The sequence below is a fragment of the Acanthochromis polyacanthus genome, chromosome 9 (genome assembly GCF_021347895.1).
Source record: "Acanthochromis polyacanthus isolate Apoly-LR-REF ecotype Palm Island chromosome 9, KAUST_Apoly_ChrSc, whole genome shotgun sequence".
NCBI classification, from domain to species: domain Eukaryota; kingdom Metazoa; phylum Chordata; class Actinopteri; family Pomacentridae; genus Acanthochromis; species Acanthochromis polyacanthus.
This window is the reverse complement of record NC_067121.1, coordinates 32,405,909-32,428,425: the sequence shown is the minus strand read 5'-3', so window position 1 is coordinate 32,428,425 and position 22,517 is coordinate 32,405,909. Positions and strand designations below refer to the sequence as shown.

The window sequence follows — 22,517 nt, the reverse complement described above, 5'->3', positions numbered from 1 at the left end:
AAAAGGGTCAAATTGACCCGCAGGACGACACGAGGGTTAAAAGCACATTTCCTATTTCAGTGACAGAATTGTTACGCAAATATTGACCAAACTATCAAAAATAAATACTGTTTAAGGAGGTTGTCCCTCACATTGTGATAATTATTGATGCTACTTTGTAGAAAAGTGTTTTTACTGTGGCATGAAAGTCTTCTTCTTTAGTTTTTTTAAACTAATTATATAGACCAAAATTCAATGTTGAAAATGAATAAAAGAGGAACATTTCTAAGCATTTAAATACTTTATATGGGCATAAATCAAAAGTACTGTGACATTCATTGAACATTAAAGTTAGTTTATTGATTTCTAGAAAAATAAGAGCGCCACATTTCTTAAAGCTTTATTTCTAACCTACACTCATGTACACCTGATGGTGAAATAATGACTACATATGAATGTGACTTAAAAAGCCGAGACTTGAACCAGATGTGATGCGATTGTTTATTGCAGCAACAAAAATGTAAAAGCCAAACAAACTTGTATACAGTCCGAGAAAGAAAAAATTATAAAGCACATTCTTGTTTTGACAATTTTTAAACACATTCTTTGTCCAGGTTGACAGAATTTTGAATGCCCTCCAAATAATTTTTTTCCAGCTCCACCACAAGCTGTTGTATTAGAGATTAGATATCAAACAATTAAAGCCACATTTTTCTACTGGAGGCATTACGTCAGATGGCTTTTGAATGGAAAACAATGAGCGACAGTGTGAGCAGACTTCGATCAACAAAAGAAAGGAGGCCTGTGTCAGAAACTGTAACATTGGCTGGAATATTAAACCCATTTACAGATTCTTTCATTCCTCTGGTAACTTTCTCTAATGGCGTCACAGCAAAACAGGCTTCGACACGAGTAACTTTCGATTCTAGCAGACAACAGGAGAGGGAAAAAATAGAGAAACATCAAAACAATCCAGATATTCATCCTCCAAAAACTTCTTTCGGTACTTTGTGTAGAAACTCAGCTCTAATCCAGTCACGAAACAAAAAAAAGGCACAAGGAAATCTCAAGAATGAACACATCAAAATAGAAGGTAGAAAGTACTTTTAACAATGGCTGAATCATTAAACAGCAAAATTCATTCAACACAGAGTAGTGCTGTCCTCACAGAAATACTGGAGCACACCACCATAACCACAGTGATCCCAAACATGTCTGTAACATGCTTTTCCTTGAAGCAAAAATACCTTTAACATCAGTTCGAAATGCAGCAAAGAAAAGACAACGCGAGACCAGCTTTTGATTAAAGAAACCCACAATAACGACAGATTTGGATCCGTGAGCGGAAGTTCAGGCTGTCTGAGAGGAAACTAGACTGAAGACATGGAAGCACAGACGGCTTGTAAAGATGCGAGCGTTGTGAAGCTGTGTTCTGTTTTACTGTATATACATACATTATGGGAAACACTGTCCCCGATAATAAAAACATCCACCCCTACAGTGAAATATGGAGGGCACTGCCTCCGATACGGACACACACTGGTAGGCAAAAACTACCTTCTTCTTTTTCCACATTATGGAAGACACTGCTCCCGATAATGCTGTCAGGATGAGAAGAGTCCATGGACCGAGGAGCCGGTACTGGCAGAGATGGTCATTAAATATGAGCCATACAAGCTGGTGCTGCTGAACTGGTTAAGCATCAGCTGAAGTTGTGCCTGATTCTGTTTTTTTTTGGGGTGTGTTCAGTCCCAGTCATCGGTCAACATGTACACTTCTTTTAGCAGATGCTGCTTTTGTCATTTCGACAGTATAACTGTCATAATTATGGAAGGCACTGCTCCCGATAATTATACTTTATTTTTTTACAAAAGGCGATAAAAAAACTATTTATAGTGAACCCTGCCACTGATAAATAAATAACACAATAAATAGACATACGGTTTGTTTCAGTGCCACAATGTTGGAGAGCTTCTCCTTCGTGTTTTTGAAAGGCCTACACAGTTTAGCTCTGATGAGAGGTGGAAATTCAGATCATTTAACACTCCTTTTTGTAATAATTGTTGCATGTAAATTGGACTTGAAGCAGCACGAGTCTTTAGCTGCGTGGCTGATTGTCCCGACACTCCGCGTACGGTCGGTGATGTTATTGTTGTAAATTATTCTGCAGTCCTTTGAGCTACTCCTGAATCTCCTACAATGAGTCGTGTAGCAGAATCCAGCGCAGTATGAAACTATAGCTGCCAACACAAATCAGCTGAGGTTGGAAGGTTAGGCTCAGCTGCAGCGGCAATACCAGCCTTCTGATTTGTAACAATTATGGTAAACATGTGGAAAGTTGTCAGCTTATTATCATACTGGCCGTGTGTGTTTTAATGACCTCTGAGCTGAAAACACAGCGTTTGCTGTGAATGCGACCTGATACTGTGCTGAGGAAATAACATTCAGACTCATTGAGAGGGTAATGCCGGTGTAAGTAGTGCTGCCACAGAACATGGGCGTGTGAAGGTAGTTGGTGTTAGCACCAAAGCATCAGCATCGTGACACTGAAGTATCACGTGTTCAAACTAAAGAATTTTTCTTTCCAAAATGGGAGAAACTTCTTTGTACTTAAGGCTTGTGCACATTTTATCATTACTGTTTGGCTTTTTTTAGTGAATTTGAGAAATGAGGGAGATGAGACAGTTGGATGAAATGAGAATTACGGAGCAGAGGTGATGATCCTTTTGGACGTGGCTCCACTTTGATCACCTCATGAATCATTTTAAAAAGCTGCTGGTTAGTTACAACAGCATAGTGGTTTTCAGTTATAAGTGGGCCACGCCATGAACAAGGGAGGGAGGAGGGGAAGGTATTGATTTTAGATCTGATTATCCAAAGACCAGATGTCTCCTGCTAGTGAGTTGGCACAGCCCTGAATGGTCCAGGTCGCCAGGGCGAACTGGTTGCGGAACAGGTCGGCGTCGGCTTCGGGGTGGTCAGTCCTGAGAGCGTCGAGGTGGGAGGACAGAGCCTTGAGAGTGTGAGGACCAGAGCCCAGCAGGATGTGGCGGAAAGGACTCTCTCTGGAAGAAACGTATGGTGACAGGAAGTTCCTCTCCACCTACAGAAAGGAGGGGAGAAAGACGAGAAGATAATGTGCTGTGTTTTCATTAGAAGCTGCAGAACTCTTCTGCTCAACAGAGGCAGAGAAGCTGAAAATGAACAACACCAAAAACCACTGCTATAAAAGCTACATAATATCTGATTTAAAACAGAAATAATTAGATCATCTTCATGGAATGCAAAGACAAAAGACTAAACAAACATATCTGGAGCTGAAAGGATTTAAAGTTTTTGATGACATCATAGGTGTCATTCCATCACAGTTTCCTGTACATGAACAAATATAAATTCAACACAGAATTTAATACATTTAAATGTGCGATTTGAACAGTAAATCACACAAATTCCACAGAAATCAGAAGGCGACGTGGCAGCTGATGAATTCCCCTGAGCTGGCCGTTAAGCTGACTTTTTATCCTCCATTCTAACCGGGTTTAGCCACTGTTTCATTTGGCTGTGTGGAATAACAACCTGAATTAGCAAGAACTAGTTCAAAGATTTTTTCAATAACACAGGGTATATTCAATGGGAAACAAAAACTAACTTTAACTGACTCTCCAGCTTGATTCCATAAATGCAGTTAGCTTCTCCTTGAAAGAGAGTGCAGGTACTGTGAGTAAGTTAGTCCACATTCTGAATCCATATGAAGCTGTGCTAATTCATTTCTCGAGTCACACCCCGCTATTTGGATCTGAAGTTTGCAGAGTTCTTACCGTCATGATGCGGTCGTTGATGGCGCGACACATCTCGATGTCCTCCAGGTCGCTGTTCAGGATGTCTGCTGCCAGGCTGCGAGATGCACGATTATAGGAGCCAGAGGCTGAGATCAACCACTGCGTTGTCAGGGCTTTGGGCAACAGCTGGGGCTGCATCTGGAACCACAAGTAGCATACACACTGAGGATTTAGTTTTCTGAAAAAACTAAATAGATGTGCATCTTCAGGGCATATCAGAGTTACATATTTAAAGCAGCAACCTGACAGAAAAAAAAAGAAAAAAAAGTGGCTTCTTTTTTAGAGATGAATTTCAAAAGAGATAAGCAAACCAGCAGTCAAGTCAAGTTTATTCGTTCAATATTTTCTTGCTGGACACTCACCCTCTGAACACTCTTGACTTTCACATTGATCTGAGCCACATTTAAACGTATAATACTGTCGTACTTCCTCAGGTCCATCTGCAGCAGGTGGTCATGGACCAGCCTCAGTGCTATATGACCAGCAAACTTCGCTGCCGTTTCAGCCAGCCGAGGAACCTGGTTGGATGTGACACGGTTCAGTTTGTCCCGGGTGTCCAGCAGTGTGCCAAAGTACTGGTAGTCCTGAAAGCAGAAACCAGAAGGTCGTAAGATTTGAGTTTTGAAAGATCCCTCAAGGAATTAAACCCTTTATAGCTGTCATCAGTTACTGTTTACAAAATTGCTGCAAAACATTTGCATTGCAGAAGAATAACTTACAGAAGCACCGGTGGTGAATCTAAATGAGACTGAAGGAATGCCTGAAAAGGCGAGGAAAGGATAGGCAGCATTTTCCATCTTCAGAGGCTCCATCCTTAAAAAGAGTAAACAGTGAACATTTGCCAAAAGTGAGCAGCAGATGTGATGCTACTGAAAAAAGCTTGTGATATTTAACAACTAATCTGTGTGGACGTGAACGGACCGACACACTTACACATTTGCTTCCCAGCTGTTCTTTCCAAATTGAGAATACAGAGACACATCCTTGTCTGACTTCACCTAAAGACAAAAAACAAATGCATGTTTTAACTTAACATCCTGAGAAACTAAGAAACAAATTTGATAAACAAATGAACTGCACTGAAAGATCTGTTGTGAACGCACCTCTTTCAGGGTGTTCTCGATGAGGCCGTACATCAGGGGACTGGCTGCTACTTTAAATCCATTCTGACCTGAGAAAGAACACGTACACTGAGTTACTGTGGAAACTACACACAGTGACATATTTTATAAAGAGGAGGATCTTAAATGTAAAATTGTCACATCTGGAACGTAGCAAGAAACTTGAACACAAAGGAGGTGCAAGATGTGTCTGATCATGGCAGTAAATACCTGTTACAATGCCATCCAGGTTGATGTAGGTGAAGGCTTTCATGCTCAGAGAGGCCAGATATCCCTAAATGCAAAAATGTTAAAAGCACATTAAACTGACTGTACAAGGGGAAAAGTACAAACACTATTCAGTTTTATTCCTATCTGTAAAGTGCTGTAAGAGAAAAAGCATATGGGAAAACCTTAGATATTAAATGTGTGATGCATTTCTCACCTCCAACCACTCGGTGGCGCCAACACTCCCGTATTCCCCAGCACTCCAGGAAGCAAACACAATACTCCTCCTCGGTTTGAATCCATCTACCAAAGTGAGTAACAGGAGTATATTTACAAAGAGTGACCGAGAGTCACCAATATTATTTTAGTGAAAATCTAGGATTATTTCACATAAAAACGAAACATCAGCAGCCACCCGAAACTCACCGTTCTTCACCATGTCTGAGATGGAACGGGCCAGCTCAACGAGGACGCCGGTGCCAACAGTTGATGCAGCAAAACCTGGACCCCACGCATCCCTCTGGGCACCAATAACCACATATCGATCTAAAAATGGTCAGAGGACATTCTCTTCAGGAAACTGACTTCCTGAACACCGCATCTCTCCCCTGGTGAAGCAGCATCTCAGCTTACCTGCATCCACAAAGCCTTTGATCACCCCGAAGACGTTGTGTATCTTTTTCTCAGCAAGAACGTTGTTGACCTCCAGAGTGATAGTGTCGTTTTCGTTTCCAAGTCTGTTGAAGCCCTCCCACCCTTCTGGCAGATTCTGACCACTGAGCTGTCTGTGGGATACAAACCAACTACATCAATCACATGTAAGACAGTCACAGTGCATGGCAAGTGACAAGAGACGATGTATATTTTTTCTAGCTTTCAGAGCACTGTTTCCCTGTATGAGAACCTTACCTTAGAATGGTGGTTCCCATGCGTTGTGTGATGGTCTGAGCCAAGATTTTTGGCAAGCCTGAGGACTGTACAGGAGGAAATTGGGTGTGGTTGAAGGAGGGAAAGCCTGGGGTGTAGGGATCCCCGGAGCCCAGGTGTACCTGTGGAAGATACAAAGAAGAAGTTTAGATGGATTTACATTTTCTTCACCACAGCAGCCTGGAGGTCTTTAAACTTGAATTTACGGAAAATTATTTGAAAGAACCATACCACTAAAAGGCAGGCTCTTCTGGACGGATTTTGACTGAGGTAATTTTGAGCAAAAAAAAAAAAAAAAGTACTGTTCTCAAAATAATTTAGTTTACAACATGGACAGAAGTACGTATTTTGTTTATCATACAGGTTACTTAACTGGTAGCGCACATGAATGGCGTTCACACTCAAACTGTACGACTGACTTCCACTTATTGATACATTCACACGACAAAATGCATGTGTGAGGGTATCCTTGAGCCCATAAAACAAAATCCTAAGCTTTTCTTTTAATATCTTAAAACTTAAATTCTCGTCATTTCTTTCTACTTCTTCATTTTCCCTGCCTTTTTCTGGCATTTTTCTACATTTCTTGGTGCAGACCAGCCAGTGACAACTAGGGCTGGCCCGAATAGTGGTTTCTGGCCTCCGAATATTCGGGCCCTATTAAAGACGAATATCCGAATATTCGTTCCACCCCGTAACGTTCGACGTGGGTGGGGGTATGCGGTAGTGGCGGCAGCGGCGGCTTGTGACACAGACGGCCCGAAAATTCGGATCCTTTTTCATTTTTACAAAGTTCTAGCCAACATTTCCTGATGGCAGATTGAACCCAGTGTAAACCGCCCTTTGTTGCCTTCGTTTTGTCTTCAGCAGAGGTCTTCGGCATCTTGTCTTGTGTTTATGCAACGAAGTGAAGCGTGACTTCAGAGTCGGCAGCCACCCAGCCATTCGTGTGGTGTTTACAAACACGAATGGAGGAGCCGAAGAACACGGCGGGACGAGCCGAAGTGGGCCGAAGGCGCAGGGAAGAGACGAGCTCCAAATATTTTCGTCTGGGGGGAGGAGGGGGTGATCACCTAGACATATGTGTATATGTTTATGTGATCACATGATGAGATGAGCCGATAAGTGCAATGTGGGCCGAAGGCGGAGGGAAGACAGTAACGGCATATTCTTTCCGCCCGGTAACGTCCGACGGGGGGTGGGGGGGGGGGGGGGGGGGGGGGGGAGTGTGTGTGTGTGGGGGGGGGGGGGGGGCGAATATTCGGATACCAAATTAATATCCGGATAGTGCCGTAGCGAACGAATATCCGGATATTCAGGATATTCGGGTCCAGCCCTAGTGACAACAGCTGAATGTTACTGGAACCATCTGCAGAATTTACTCCACAGCATCTTTCGTAATCATTAAACTTATTTTTATTAAATGTGCTGAAGCTCTTCAGTGAAACAAATATGACTAGTGGGTTTTATTATCCCGCTTTACTTACATGTCCAAACATCTGAGTAGCATCTCCAATAGAGTAATCAGTGGGGTCTGGGTAGATCAGCACAGCGGAGGCGTTCATTTTGGCAGCATTGGCGACCTGTAAGCAAAAAGGAGAACAGCAATGGAAAGGGCCGTACAGGAAATATATACAAAAATATATATTATTTTTACTACAGCTTATTTATTACTTAACAGACAAAAAAACAGTACAAAATCACATATTTGACAACGCATAGGGGAAAAACTAAGAAAATTTACAGTAATATTTCAAGTTCTGCGTCCTTTCTGAAACCACCCACCTTCTCTGCAAAGCTGATCCTACCGGCTCTGATCAGCATGACTCTACCATTCATGTTGATGTTCTTGTCCCGCAGCTTCCTGAAGTCACTTTCCTGCCCATAATATGCATACAGCACTGCACCCTACACCCGAAAGAAGAGCTGTCATTGCAATTTCCCTATTTAATTTTTAAAATGTTCCTTCTCTCAGTTTAACTTGTTGATTACCTTTGCTGTTCCAGTAGAACTGTAAGAGAGGAATCCGCTGGGACGCTCTTCCTGATTGTTCTTGAAAACAAATCTGTTGTAGCCGGATGCTGGGGCGTCCTGAACCTTGACAAAGTGCTCATCGGTCCAGCTCTTCATGCCATACTCTTTAAACCTGTAGAGCACCTTGTTTGCCAGACTTTCATCACCAGGAGAGCCAGCCTGGTGATCTGTACTAGAAAAGTCACTGTGATAGAACAATGCAGAAAAGGAAACGGAGGCAAGAAAACACAACAGTTACTTTTAAATATTCTGTATTCTACAGTATTTCAGAAGCAGTGATTTGCGGGGTTTTATTCACCTGAAGACAGAATCTAACTTGGGTGCGTTGAGTTTTTGAGCGAGGAGCTTTTTGACATCATCCCAGTCCATGAGGGGGGCAGCGCCTGTCTCACGAGCAGCAGGCTCCGCAGCAGGGAGAACCGAGGCGGCACAGATGGGAGTCACCTCCTTATTTCGATGAACCAGGTAGCCGATCAGGTACCCTGTAAGCAGCAGCAGTTTCAAATGAGGAACAATCTGAGACAAACAGGAACCATTAGAAAGCAGAAAGAGTGATATGGATCTATGCGTTCTTCTTCTTTTCTAATGTAACAGAGCCATGTCACTAATCCTTATCACATCTGTTTCCCATGTTAGCGACGTAGCTAGCCAGCTCTATTTTAATAAGTATAGTCAGTAATGGTAAAAGATTGAAAAACAAGCATTTCTTTGATTCATTCTGCAGCTCAGCAGACGACAGTGTGGTGGTGGATCGACTCAGTTGAGTGTTAATTTCATACTACGTTACTACCTAGTTGGCGTACAGAAAATAAACATTTTTTACTTTGCTATGACAAGTGTCAAGTCCTTCGTGCTTTTCACACATGTACGCTCCCTGAGCTACCTAGCTAATCATATAAAGCTACTTGCATAACTTGTGAACTGAGTGTAAGAAAATGAATGAGCATCTCACCTTTCTGTCTGAATGTTATACTGTACATTTAAACAGATAAAGAATATCAGCAGATATACCGATGTATCTCATTTAAAACATTGGTATCAGCCCCGAACATTCTGCATCAGTCGTTTTCTCATTTTGAGCATATACCTTCTTTTTCCTGAGAAACTATTTTTTTATCAAGGAAACTACATTTCACTGAATGAAGTACTGCATGCCAACCTGACTGCTAGATGCAGGGAAAAATGAAGCTTGCACTAGTGTCTGTGTTGCTCAAATAGAGAAATGATCACACCTAAAGGATTTCTTTCAGATAACTGAAGTCAGTCTTGCTGACATTCCCCAAATGAGCCTTAAGGTGGCGCCAAGTTACTTGCTTTTGCACAAACGTTGGTCCTGCTAAATACAGCTTCTCTATCTTAATCTAGACGAAGTATTTCTGGTCTTATTCTGTTAGGACACAGATGGAGAAAACAGTCGTTCGATGAGTAAAGGCATACTGCGCTTCCCTCTGACGTCACAGCTACAGATTTATATAAATAAAGATAATAGGCCCTAAGATTGATCTCTGAGGAGCTCCACGAGTTATTTTCAAGCAACGCCAATGGCAATTAACAACACAGGATCTTCATTTGACCATTCTTACCGATGATAAAGATGAGGAAGGTAGCAGCTGCCATGAAGCAGAGGTTCTTGGGGGTGCGTCCTAACTTTTGAGCCACGTAGGGTTTGCGGTTGGAGTTGTTGTGATTGAGGTGGTCTCCGACGCCGTTTCCCTCAACCTCCTCATCCACGTCGGAGGCCAGCTTCATTTCCACCTGGCTGTTGTCACCCTCCATATTCTGGGTCAGGTTGAATCGTGTGTAGGAGTGTGGCTCCCCGTTGAACTATTAAAAACACAACAAGGCAGGGACAAGCAGGAAACATGGTGTTACTTTATTTAAAACCAAAAAAAACAAAAGATCATAATCGTTTCTGTTCGTGGGACTTATGATTTCAGTATCTGAGCTAGAATCTATGATCAGTGTGACATTACTTGAGATAACATTGAAATATGAGCTGTCAATGAAAGTGTGAAACAAAAAATCGACCCTTAAATGCTACAAGATAAAAAATATCACTTTAGTTCAGTGTTCTGATGAGTCATACTTTGAATGAAGGGTTTGGATTTTCTGTCTAACAAATCTTTGTCAGGCTTTTAGACCAAGGCAAACAGACCAGAAATGCACAACCTTTATATATTCTTATACTTAAACAAATAATAACAATAAAAATCACTCTTAAATATTATCAATAAATTAATTACTAATAACTACTAATTAGTATTGTAGGAGAGGATCACTATCCGTCTGATACTGTGCTGACTCAGGGTTGGATAACCAAGGTCACACCAGGAGTGCCGGCCAGAGCACCACTTAAGGCCGCTCAGAGTACAAGGTGAAAAAAAGCTAGGAGGCAGACGTTGATACTTTTCTGTACTTTACTCCTTATGCAGCATCAAACAGAGACAGACCAAGTCTTTGGTTCCTGTGTGGTTTTCTACAATAAAATAAAAGATACAATTTAGGTAAGAATAAAGAAACATATCTATGAATGAACATAAAGTATAACTTATCACTCATCCAATAAACAAACAATAGTTAAATGAGGGAGATAATCAAAGATTGTAGGCTTAATTCTGCCACACAATGATAATAGGTACTTTAAACATGCTGTCAAGTTACCGTAAATATCACACAGCCCACTTCCGGTATAACGCTCTTACTGTGACACAACTTCCGGTAATGATCCGCGCTAAACAGCGGCAACGAACAGCGGCAACGAACAGCATCAAACTCGGCGCATTTGGCACAGCGACAACGCCCCCCAAACTACACATACACCAACAACTAACGTACAATGATAACTAAACATGATATTCATCACTAAACAACACATATATACCACACAGGTCACACAACAACCGCACTCACCCGTCATCTACGCACACGTCCCGTCTGCAGCAAAGGGTCCTGCGAGAGTGACACTTACCAGCCAGAGCCCAAGAGATAGTAGATAGACAGATACTATCTCTAGAGCTCCGTTACCAGCAGACCAGCGCACACACCCACTCGCTCTCACGCTGCCTGACGTCACTCACCACACAACTATCACGTGAACAGGCCCATCCACAAGATCAGGAATGCAATTGACCCTTTAATGACACACGTCACGAATGACGTCACAGCTTTAGCTGGAGGCAAAAGAGGACGCCCGCGGCCGTGACCGAAAGGCGAAAGACTGAGGGACTAGGCTCTATCAACTTTTCTAAAATGTCGTCCTGCTGTGTTTTTGGATGCCAGAATAGGAGGAATGACATTGGCGAACGCAAATTAAAGTTTTATAGGATTCCACCGAACACTCGTGCTCAGAGGGAATGAAGACAGTTGTGGTTAAATGCACTGAGGCGAAAAGACTATTCAGAGACGATCAGCTGCAGTCAATTCCAGCCATTTTCAGTACAAAAAATCGCTAATATTCTATTTGTAAATAAAAAATATTCAATTCAATTCAATTCAATTGAGCTTTATTCCAGACACTGGGTCCAAATACACACACCATAACAACAAGGACACAACAAGACACAGAAAAAAATACAATCAAAAACAATAACCCGTTAAATATGACGAGAAATACAGGGAATATTGGACACGCATCGCGAGGTGCATTTCCTTGAAAACGACCGATTCGTGGATTATATACCGACTTCAAGACATGTTTTGGACAAAATAGTTTACTGGCTTGTGTCGTCTGGATGTCCAAGGTTAGATTATGGCCGTTTTTTGTGGAATATTTTCATCTGTGTGTAATAATGAACCCGGAAATGTGAGTCGCGCTGTGTACGTTAAAGCCGTGTACAGGGAAAGGAAGGATGGATATTGGTTGTTTGTTGGACAAATGTGTTTATATTACCCGTTGTGGTAATGACATCTGAAAGTGGTTTATACCGGCGGATTCATGAGAATCTAAGCTTTCCATCGGCGTATGGTGTTTATATATTCGCGTTTGCAGCCTTCGGACATTCTTTAAATTCCTATGCAAATTAGTAAGTGTACCGCCGGCGGTACACTTAAGTTTAACGGGTTAAAAATGCTCGAGTTTGCAGCGCAAACTCCCAGCGCAAACTAAATACTCCCAGTCCTGCTTGACTTCTCGCTCCGCTTTTGCCTCCAGCATAAGCCCCGCCCACAAAAAACGTCACAATGTTTGTAAACAAATAAAGGGTCTATAAAAACAACTGAGAACAGATAACAATGTACATCATAAACAGTGATATAAACTGGCGACTTTGGGGCCTTTTCTACAAGTATAAACAATAATTTTTTAAAAAAGTTTATTGAAATTAGTATTTTATCATTCTTAAAAGAAGTTACTTCGATTGTGGTATAATACTTCGTACTTCAGAGGATTTTTAAATCTGCAATAAAAACATTTCTTAAGTTTTGCTGTATTTGTTCCCAAGTTTAAAAAAACTAAACATTCAGTTATGTGAACATGGCAAATGCACAATTACAGTCATTTGATGGGCTGTAACAATAACATTCTATTAAGAATAAGAGCTAAAACCTTGGAGTAAAGCTTGATATTTTAGGGTTTAGGATGTAAAGATAGTTATAGTACTTACAATTTTGGATATAGTTGTCCTTGCCTGATCCATGGCTGCTTTTCAGGACTCTGAAAAAGAAACAAAAAATAGAGAAGTCAGATCAGCTTGTACACAGCAGATGTGGTGACAATAAAGCAAAGACTAAAGTGTGAAGTCGACAAAGGATGGAACAGTTCATACTTAAAAAAAAAATACTGTAGGTAGAGTACCACTTCAACTGCTTAATTTCTGACAGTGTCACTGTGGTTTTTTGTTATCTCAGTATGACATTGTGCAGTCATCTGAAGTTTAAATAACTGCTGCTGTTTGCTCTGTAGCGGAAGGACATGAAGTGATTTGCAGTGTCACATTTCAGTGAATCAGTAGAAAATTCACTGACTGGTCAGAAATTCTATATTCCAACATCATCTCTCTTACTCCTTAATGTGCATGTTTTTAGAAATAACTTCTGACGTCTAAACAGGGCTCCAAACTCACTTTTTCACTGGTAGCACTGGTGCAACTAACTTCTCATTTGGTCTCATCTCCCATCTTGATTCAGGCAAAACACATCACTTGCTGAACATTTTCTTATTGACAGACAAAACAATTTAGCAATGTTCTCTAAACACCCCACATTGCAGGCTGCAGTATTTGCTGCTTGGTGGCTGCAGTGGTCAGACAGGTGTTCAAAAGTTATTTTGGAGAGAGCCTGTGTCGGTTAGAGTGGCACAAATACAGCTTACTGATCATTGTGTCGTAGCAAAATGCAACCACTATAAATTGTAACTTGCACACTCACAGAAAAGGTCCCAAATGCGACCATTTTGGTTACAATCTAGAGCCTTGCTAAAGGGGAAATTATTCTGATTCACTATTAAAATATTACTATTATTTTGCCCTTAATGCTGGGATAGATGTATAGATTCTGACTCATCTGACCATCCATAGTTGAAGCACTTTCCAGAACAGGCCTCTCTCCTGAGGACGATCACATGGCAGCTCTTATTTCACTTGTCAAAGATTATCATTTTTAAGAATATATACAGAAGACTTATATTTCAGGTCTTGTTTCCTTTGTTAAAGTGAGACCTTGCTTTGTTTGGCATATGATTTGAACTGAAGCTGTTATTGTATTCTGCTGGGGATGAAGTTCACATGGACACTGCATTCACCTGTGCAGGACACTGGGCTTTTGTGCCTGCAAACAGTGCTGCCTTTCTCGTTAGCAGCGGAGGAAACCCAGTGGATGTTTGGACAAGAGGCGGGACGTGTTCTGTGGACACCGCGTTACTCCAGAGTTCAGAAGTGGAGTAGTCGTACGTCTCTGCAGTGGTCAAGAAGTCTGAGCAAGATTGGCTTATCACACTCTAAGACACACCCTTTGGTCAGGGTAGGTTTCGCAACTGCTTTGCAACAAAAATTTGATGTGGACACACATTCAACTTTAAAAGCAAAGCTCTTTTACTGGAACCATTCATACAAACTCACACTTACTAAGTGATGGGGATGCAAAAATAATGTTGTAACATCTCTATCATGGCATGCAAAAAAAAAAAAAAAAAAATCACCCAATGAACAACACTGGTACTCAAAATGTTGGTGTTTTTTCATTAAAATGTGGCCTAGTGAAACAGGAGCCGTACAAAGTTACACTATTTTTTATTTCTTCTCTAAAGAGGATTATTCCCATTGAGAAATTCACACTTCAAAATGCTCCAATTACGGTTTTATTATTATTGTCGTTAATGTAAAAATATGATCTTTCATTGTACAGACAAAAACAAAAATGATGGTATATATTGTATGTATACATGTAAATGGTGCCCTACAGATAGTTTTCTTCACATCGTCATTGCATTACGAATAAAGACAATACAAACGACTGATATAGGATGGCTTAGAAAACCTATTATACACAAACATATGCATTCATCTGGCCCCAGCTATCTGGCAGCCACCCTCAGAGTGATTGGTGTCAATTTGACTGGGAGGTTTACTGGCAAGATAGCTGACAAAGGAGAGATGATTGATTGATTGATTACTGATTGATTTTGGTTTAGAGGAAAATATTTTAAAGGGAGCAAGGTAAATAATTTAAATTCAGTTAATGTTTTGTTTAATCGGTCATGTATTCATGGGCCGTTTGTTCACTATAATCATGGTTGAAATCAATAATTATATTGTTTTTCAATCACTGGGCATAAGGCATTCAATGTGTAGGGTCTATGATGACAGTGTCCTTATGACAATATACTGCAATATGGGTTTTTTTTTTGCTTGTTTTTTAGTAGATACAGTCAGTGAAACATTGAACAATGTTTACACACATTGTAGATTTTCCTTTTATAGTGTAGGCCTAATGCATAAATATGAAAACATATATACAGTATATGCTAAACTGGTAAGGGGTATACTGGTGCCTGTGGCACAACAAGTTCCATTTCCATTCTCTTGTCTGCATCAAGCCTACTCACTAAAATTAATGTAAACCAAATTCAGACCTATGCATTCCAAGGTTTTGTGTATTTCATCCATCGGCAAATTATGAAAGAAGAATTCCCATTAAAACACGAACACCTATAGTTTACCCAACTATAATCCCAGCACCAGTGAGCAGACAGGAGGATTTGACTACCAACTCCCATGACCTGTTGTAACATGTCTGACCTTCAGGGAAGAATAGAACACACAACTCATCCTTGTCTTATCAAGCCATAAAGTAGGATAATCCAGCAGTTTTTAAACAGTCAACCAAAGTGAGAAGTATATGGCCACATGAGTTATGCTTTAAACACAAAGACTGAACTTTGGACTGCATAAAAACACTGAACGCACTTCTTTGTTGCCAGTAAGCTTGAGCAAAAACACACATGCTCTATATTTGGCCCACAACTATATTTGTACACCGTTTGTTTGATGTATTTTGTAGCTGCCTCTTCAATGTGAACAAAGTAATAAAAAAGAAGCAAAGCACAAACAGAAAACGAGGAACAAAAAGAATCTAAATGCTGAGCTCGTCTTTCTGTGATTATGTTTGTTCTGCAGCCAAATAGCAGCAGGCAAACTTTTAATCACGTCCAGGGCCAATTTGGAACCACTGGTGGGAGATCCCAAACTGGACATTGCGTGAGGAGAGCTTGTGTGGGCAAATGCCAAGGGGGCACAAACGCTCAGGCAGGCCTGACCTAATTTGCAGCACAAAAGCCTGGCCTCGACAAACTCCAGCGGCATGCTTCCAAGGTAGCATAGATAAAAAGCCAAACCCTGTTATTAAAGTATATTTCAATAAAGCAAACAAGAGTGTACATATTGGAACTAGGCCACAGAATAGCCTTGCCCATAAAACGCTCTGGCTATTCGCGGCATTATGAAGTCCAGCTAACTTTAGAACATGACTTGGCCTCAGGCAGCCCCAGGAGCGCTTGACTTGTACAACCTTGGGGAGGGTGAAACGTCCCCAATAAAAGAGCACTATGTTAGCCCTGAAGGTCACGATGGACAACAAATGAGCAGCCTCACATTTTTCTTGTTCACAGTCTGTTTGGTAACTTTAAGTCTGACTGATGTGGGCTTTAGAAAGTAGGGATTAGTTTCTGTGTAAAGCTAATTGCTCTCTAAGGTGGGCAGAGCCATGTCTTTAATCTTACATACCAAACATACCGGACCTTAGTAGCGCTAATACTTTAATCAGTTTAGATGCAGAAACCTATGGATATTAAAAATATAAGACACAGCATGCCCAAACAAACAACTTTAACCACAGCCTCAAAATGTGATAGCTGGTATTCAAATTGATTAAAAAAAGTCACATCAGTAGAGCAGCCTGATGTATGGCTACATCGAAGTAGCACTATATGCTCTGTATCTCCATTCAAGAATTTTTGGACACGTGTGTTCAAGTGAGATAGTAAAAGCAAACCCGAGACACACCCTTCCAACAAGCATCCGGCAGGACAGAGTGGTCCAACACACCAAAGACGATCTTTGCACACTGAACTTGTAGTCAAGGTTATTAAAAGTTGTGCAACAGGCAACAAGCCTCACCAGTTATCAACATATTTTTCCTCAAAATAACGCAAAGTGATTGTAATGTTTTAAGGTTAAGTTTTGTTTTCAAAAAACATTTAAGAGATTGGAAGTAGTTTATAATAAAGCATGAGTTCAGTTCAAGGACAGCATCCAGACAGATTAAATGTCACTGTTTATGAAATCCTCTCTGGTTTCATAGGTTTTACACGTTGCAAAAGCAGCTTCCTCAGTGTTCTTAGTAACTGAACAAATCCCACAGGGATAATAAAGCAACCATTGCTGCATAAATGGGTTACTGAAGCTGTGACAAGAGTACTTTTGCTGTAATGGTACAACCACGCTATTGTGATTTGCAAGGTTGGGGGTCACTAAGTGGGGCAAAAACTACTCTTCTCTTATGTAATAATCAATCACACTCATTCACTAAATTAACTGAACCAAGGGGACAAATGTGAACTCATACTGTTATATTTTTACACTGCTGACATGTTCAGGTACCAATGGCCACTCTACTCCTTAGTGATTGACATTACATGATTACTAACCAGTGCAACCTTAAATACACCCGCTACAGGCACAATAACAATCATTCCAGTGTTCTCTGAACTTCATGAGCTCTGCCATCAGCAAAGGCTCCAGCTCTAAATATATCTTGGTTGTGTGAATCTTCAGCTGTTCTTGTAAGATGCTGTGTAGTTTAGCACTGGAGCAGCACTCATTCTATAATAATTAGCATTTTATAAATGATGCAGCTGTATCAAATGCAGAAATCACTTCTTCATTCCAAAGAGGCAAAAACTACTTAATGATAATCCTGTTTTCTTGATGTTAGATTAAGTGTTTTGAGAAGAAACTACACCCATGTGCATTTCCTGGTGGCAAACTACCAAGAAACAAGTAACTGGAAATTCTGCCTAACCAGTCGTTACCGGTTATGAGAAACAGACTGTGGCAGGTTTTCTTCCCCCATCCAAGTATTTTTGAAAAAGAGTAGATTAAAGTAAATCATTGGTACAGAAACACAAATCAATGTTGAATATATAGTATAGCACCCTCTATACATGTACACCTTCTTCATTAAAATACTACAACTGCTCCTAATTATTGTAGTTTCTACTCAGCAAAATATTATCAGCACTGTAAATCAGGGAACATAACCTGCAACTAAAGTGCTAAACCCTCAGTCTGGTGCATTTGCAACGTGACATTACAACTCATTTATATTAAATAGGTAACACACACTCAGAGATATGTATAAACAATACATTCTTTTCCAAAGACTTGATTCATTTGATTATTTTATTTTAAAAAAATCTAATATTACAGCTTTCTTACCAAACAACTCTTTTACAGTAACTCTATTTGTGTTGGCAAAACGACAAAAGAAAAAACTAGGAAGAATGAGAGGCGTGGACGACAAAAAGAGATGGTGAGAGAAAAGGGGGAACCAAGGGGAGAGCAGGAGAGGAGAAGAAAAGAGGGGGAATGAAACAAAGTAAACTGTGGGATGCAAAAAGAGATGGTGAGAAAAAGGGAGCAACGATAGGGGGAGGAGGAGAGGGGAAGGGGAGAGGGGTCGGGGGCAAGTAGGAGTCATTGTGCAGGATAAATGGATCATGTGAGAGTCACATTGAACAAAAAGCTCCAAGTTGCCCATGGGAAAGTATAACAGGGAGGCAGGCAAATCTGTGGCTTGAGCAAGTATTATTAAAACAGCAGCTGCAACACGGGAGGCTATTATGTCTATTCTGTAGAGAGGAGACAAGGACCTTTAGTGAGTTTTTTTTTTCCTAAGAGTACAGGTTCTAGTGGCCACTTTTATAATAATGAGGCTTAAATGTATGCACAGAAGTTCCAGTATATTAAACCTAAGTGGCAGTGTATAAAAGATGCATTCAGATGACAAATACTACTCAAAGTGTACATATTTTACAGTGTGTGCCATAAATGAAATGAAGGACAGTTATTAAGGGTTTTTAGGGCATATAAAGGCCAACAGGACTCTCAATGTCACCTGCTGCTGACCTGATGACCATCCTATACACCATGAGGGATCCTTAGCCAAACCTGTCCCACCATATGTTACCATGTGGGCCATAATCAGCATTAGTTTGCAGTTTAGCCTCACCTGAGTGCAGACATGCAGGGTAGATTATTTGAAAAAGTGTCTGGATTTGGTCGTAAAGATATGCTATCTCTGCAACAGACGCATGCTCTCCGTCAAGGTCAGTAAAGTGTGTAATGTCTACCTAATGACATGGTTATCCCGTCAGTCAGGGTCACTCGCGGCGGTTAACACCGACACTAGCTGAACGTGACTACTGGCTTCCCTCACTATGGCGTCCTTGGCTCATTCAGACAACTAATACCAGGACTTCAGGGAAGTCGGGAAGAAACGTGTCTAACGATAATGTGACAGGTGCTGTTTGTGAGCATGCTAGCACACGAAGTTAGCTTCTCATGAGGTGAGCTTAAAGTGAGAGGAGTGAGTTAAGTGCATTTGGATTCTCCGCAGAGAAAAGGAAAAAGCAGGTTATATTCTTTCACTCGCGGTTAACTATTTCAGCACCACAACACTCCCGCAGCTCGGTGTGAATTAGTTGTAGGGGATAAAAGTCTCACCTTCTCTTCAAACACGGCTCAAACCGACTGAGTTCTTCGGTGACAGACCGGGACACGAGGCTCCTCTCTGCGCTCCTTCCTTGCTATCAGGTTCCTGTCAGCCGGTTGCCCTTGACCACGCTGCTTCCAGTTTTATCTCTCCCATTGGACGCAGCCGCAAGTCTGCGTAACCCTGCGTAAGTGCGTAACTCCCACCTCACCATACTCGCGCCAAATGGATCGTACTATCGCGATATCTTGTGTACATTACTGGTGGCTGTGAAACTGCTCCACAGTGCACCCGTGCTTTCTGTAGAATGAGTTATGAATGCAGAAAAAGGGTACATTTTACCAACTTAAACTGATTTAAATGAATAATCAACCACAGTTAAGGCATTTTAAATTCGAAACGTTAACATACAATATTATACAATATTATTACTTACCTTAAATTAAAACTATACTGCTGAACATAAGACAAAACCACAAAGTTGAACTCAGGTCACTCACTGTGACGTTTATACATGCGTATGTACATGAGACTTTTTGTTTCATGCCAATTACTACTAATCTACAAATCTATAGAACTCTATATCCACTTGGGATTGATATATATATATATATATATATATATATATATATATATACAGACACCATTAAACAGATATCTACACATTAATGTATAAGACAATAAAAGAATGATAATGATTATAATTCTGTAATATGATACATAAGTCACAACAATGACAAAAGCCATTCTGCCTATAATGAGTACTTTTACTTACTTTTAATGCTTTAAGTACAGTTTGTTGATAATACTTACTTTTACAGAACTCAAATCCTAAATTAAGGACTGTTATAGTAGTCTATTTTTATAGTGTGGCGTTCCTCTATTTTATTTAAGGGAAGAATGTGAATACTTTTTCCACTGTTAGTCACTGTGATGTGACCTAGCATCACAGAAACACTAAACTGTTTGTGCCCATAGTAATAATAGAGTATAAGGATATGTGAAGATTATTGCTGTGCCATAAGAGGTTCTAATTTATGTTGCATTTCATGACACATACTGTTTAGTTCCTACAAATACTTCATCATCATAACCATCTTAGTTTGGGAGAAGGTTGCTGGTTCATCTAAGCCACTAATTACCTTGAATGACCCCAAATGGGTCGCAGACAAATTGGTGACTTCCACGTACTGCTCACCTTGAAAAAAGCATAAACACAACAGCAGTCTGCCTGACTGGGAGCTTTCCCTTTTCAGACCCGACAGTGCACAAAATACTGTTTTCTTATGCTGCAGCTGTGAAAATGTCAGCTTGAGTGGAGTGAAGGAAAGGAAGTATATGCCTATTTAGTTTGGTCAGTGTGCTGACTAAGTCAGACACGCAGATTTTTTCCAGTTAAGTTGTCAAGGACCATTTCTGTCTCTTTTTCCTCCCTTTTCTTACCCAACACAGGAGTTAAGTTATTAGAATTAATGTGGCTTAGTATTAAGCAATTACAGATTAAAGTGCGAAGTTTGAACACTGTCTGGTCTCTGTTAGTGTTATTGAGGGCAAAACTGGTAAATAATTTAGTGCAAAGATGGGGAAAGAAAAACAATTCCAATGCCAGCAGCCATAAAAGGAGGCAATATCGATAATTTGGTTGTTATATTACTCACTGTTATGTTCATACAGACAATGCTAACAAATCAACAACCTCTGTGATTGGGCATTTGAAGTGGGCAGGAGCAAAGCAGTCGCCACTGGTGGTAAATTATTAGTAAATCTTTGTAAACAGGCAGTTCCTTTTATTTTTTGATAGCTGCTTTTGCAACCTCGTTTATTTACCATCACTTTTAATTATTGATTATTGAACTGAGCCAGACTTAGTGAGATTGTGTAACTATCCCTGTAATTGCTCTTTTGGGTCGGCTTCAGTAATTACATGTTTACGCCTGCTATCAGCCTGCTACCATGTATTTTGCTCAAACTATAGTCATTGAGTGAAGTGAACTCAGGTTTTAATAATGTTCCCACACCGAAACTTTCCCACATTTTGTGTCATAATTGTTTGGCAGTTTGAAGAGATGCAAAGAGGAGCTGATGCGACAGAGAGAATGTGTATTTTCCAGGTATCCATAACAACAGCCACCATAAAGTCCACTAGTTTTTAGCTTGTTAGTTCCCACAATCACACTGCTGTATATCTCCTGCTAAAGAAAACAGAGGACATGATGCAAATTAATTCTGTCCACTCTTGGACTCTTGGACATCTCGGGGATTTAGAGTTCTGAAAGTTCAAGAACATTTTTTTAAAGCAGGTCGTTGTTGTAGTTTCAGGCTCTTTAAGGCCAAGAATGCAAAATCACCATAGTGACTGTAGTCAGAGCAGATTTAGATGTCTTTTGTATCATGACTTTAGACTCTCTTGTGGTCTGACAGTGTCAAGTAACAGGTAATAATGCCTCGGCCTGTGGCGTTACATTTGATTGCATTGTTATACTCTCAGTCAGAGGTGTTCTAGGTGAACAGCACAGCAAGCCACCCTATTTCCACAGTATCTGTAGCTGCCACTCATGGTGCCGGAACAATAGCCCAACTGTGCAAAAGTAGATGAGGAAATGTTTTCCCAAGAAATGTCTGTCTTTTTTTTAAGCACGAAGAAATACTTGTAGAATGTCCACACAGACACTCAAGAGGCTGCAAGACTAAACCGCTTTTCTGAAATTATTAAGAAATGTCTCATGCAACACCTTACTTCCCTTCCAACCCACGGACACATCCTCTTTTGTGAATACCTATCTGTTAGTCTACATTTTTGACATATTCATTTAACTACCAGTTGCAGTCCAAAGCAGAAGCACATGAAATATATTTATTTTTATCATGTTAACACTTAACTTCCCCTCTTAAATTGTAAATATATGTGTATGTGTGTGTGTGTGTGTGTGTGGGGGGGGGGTCTGCAGTAAAGATTTGTAATCATGTTAGAGGTGTTGCTCTCAGGAAGACAGTGATGGTTCATTTGGTTCACACTGAAGTATCTCAACAACTATCAGGTGGATGGCCAAAAACTTGAATTTTCCTGTCACCACTCAACATTGATGACTGTGTTTCAGAGTGAAATACACCCAGTGTCCGTTATTTCAGGTACATCTGTACGATCTAATGCAACCCCATACAAAAGCTGTGAAATAACATCTCTCTTTATTAAGCCTATAATGCC

General features: G+C 40.5%; 1 protein-coding gene across 8 annotated transcripts; it reads right to left on the bottom strand.

Annotated features, from left to right (window-relative positions):
* Positions 1-466: 466 nt before the first annotated feature.
* Positions 467-19,488, bottom strand: LOC110950727 (transferrin receptor protein 1). Of its 8 annotated transcripts, XM_022193479.2 has the most exons (19): positions 19,324-19,473; positions 12,709-12,758; positions 10,514-10,583; positions 9,691-9,931; positions 8,406-8,589; positions 8,066-8,291; positions 7,859-7,981; positions 7,561-7,656; positions 6,056-6,195; positions 5,780-5,931; positions 5,573-5,692; positions 5,364-5,449; positions 5,150-5,213; positions 4,922-4,989; positions 4,752-4,816; positions 4,538-4,631; positions 4,181-4,402; positions 3,798-3,956; positions 467-3,082 (listed from the first exon to the last, which is right to left on the bottom strand). In XM_022193479.2, exons 4-19 carry the CDS (start codon positions 9,881-9,883, stop codon positions 2,840-2,842), a joined length of 2,235 nt encoding a protein of 744 aa, XP_022049171.2. In that variant the 5' UTR covers positions 9,884-9,931; positions 10,514-10,583; positions 12,709-12,758; positions 19,324-19,473; the 3' UTR covers positions 467-2,839. The 8 variants fall into 8 exon arrangements, with proteins under 8 accessions (XP_022049171.2, XP_022049166.2, XP_022049169.2 ...); XM_022193474.2 differs by lacking the exon at positions 10,514-10,583 and having other exon boundaries at positions 19,324-19,488; XM_022193477.2 differs by having other exon boundaries at positions 9,691-10,583.
* Between the last annotated feature and the right edge of the window lie 3,029 nt (positions 19,489-22,517).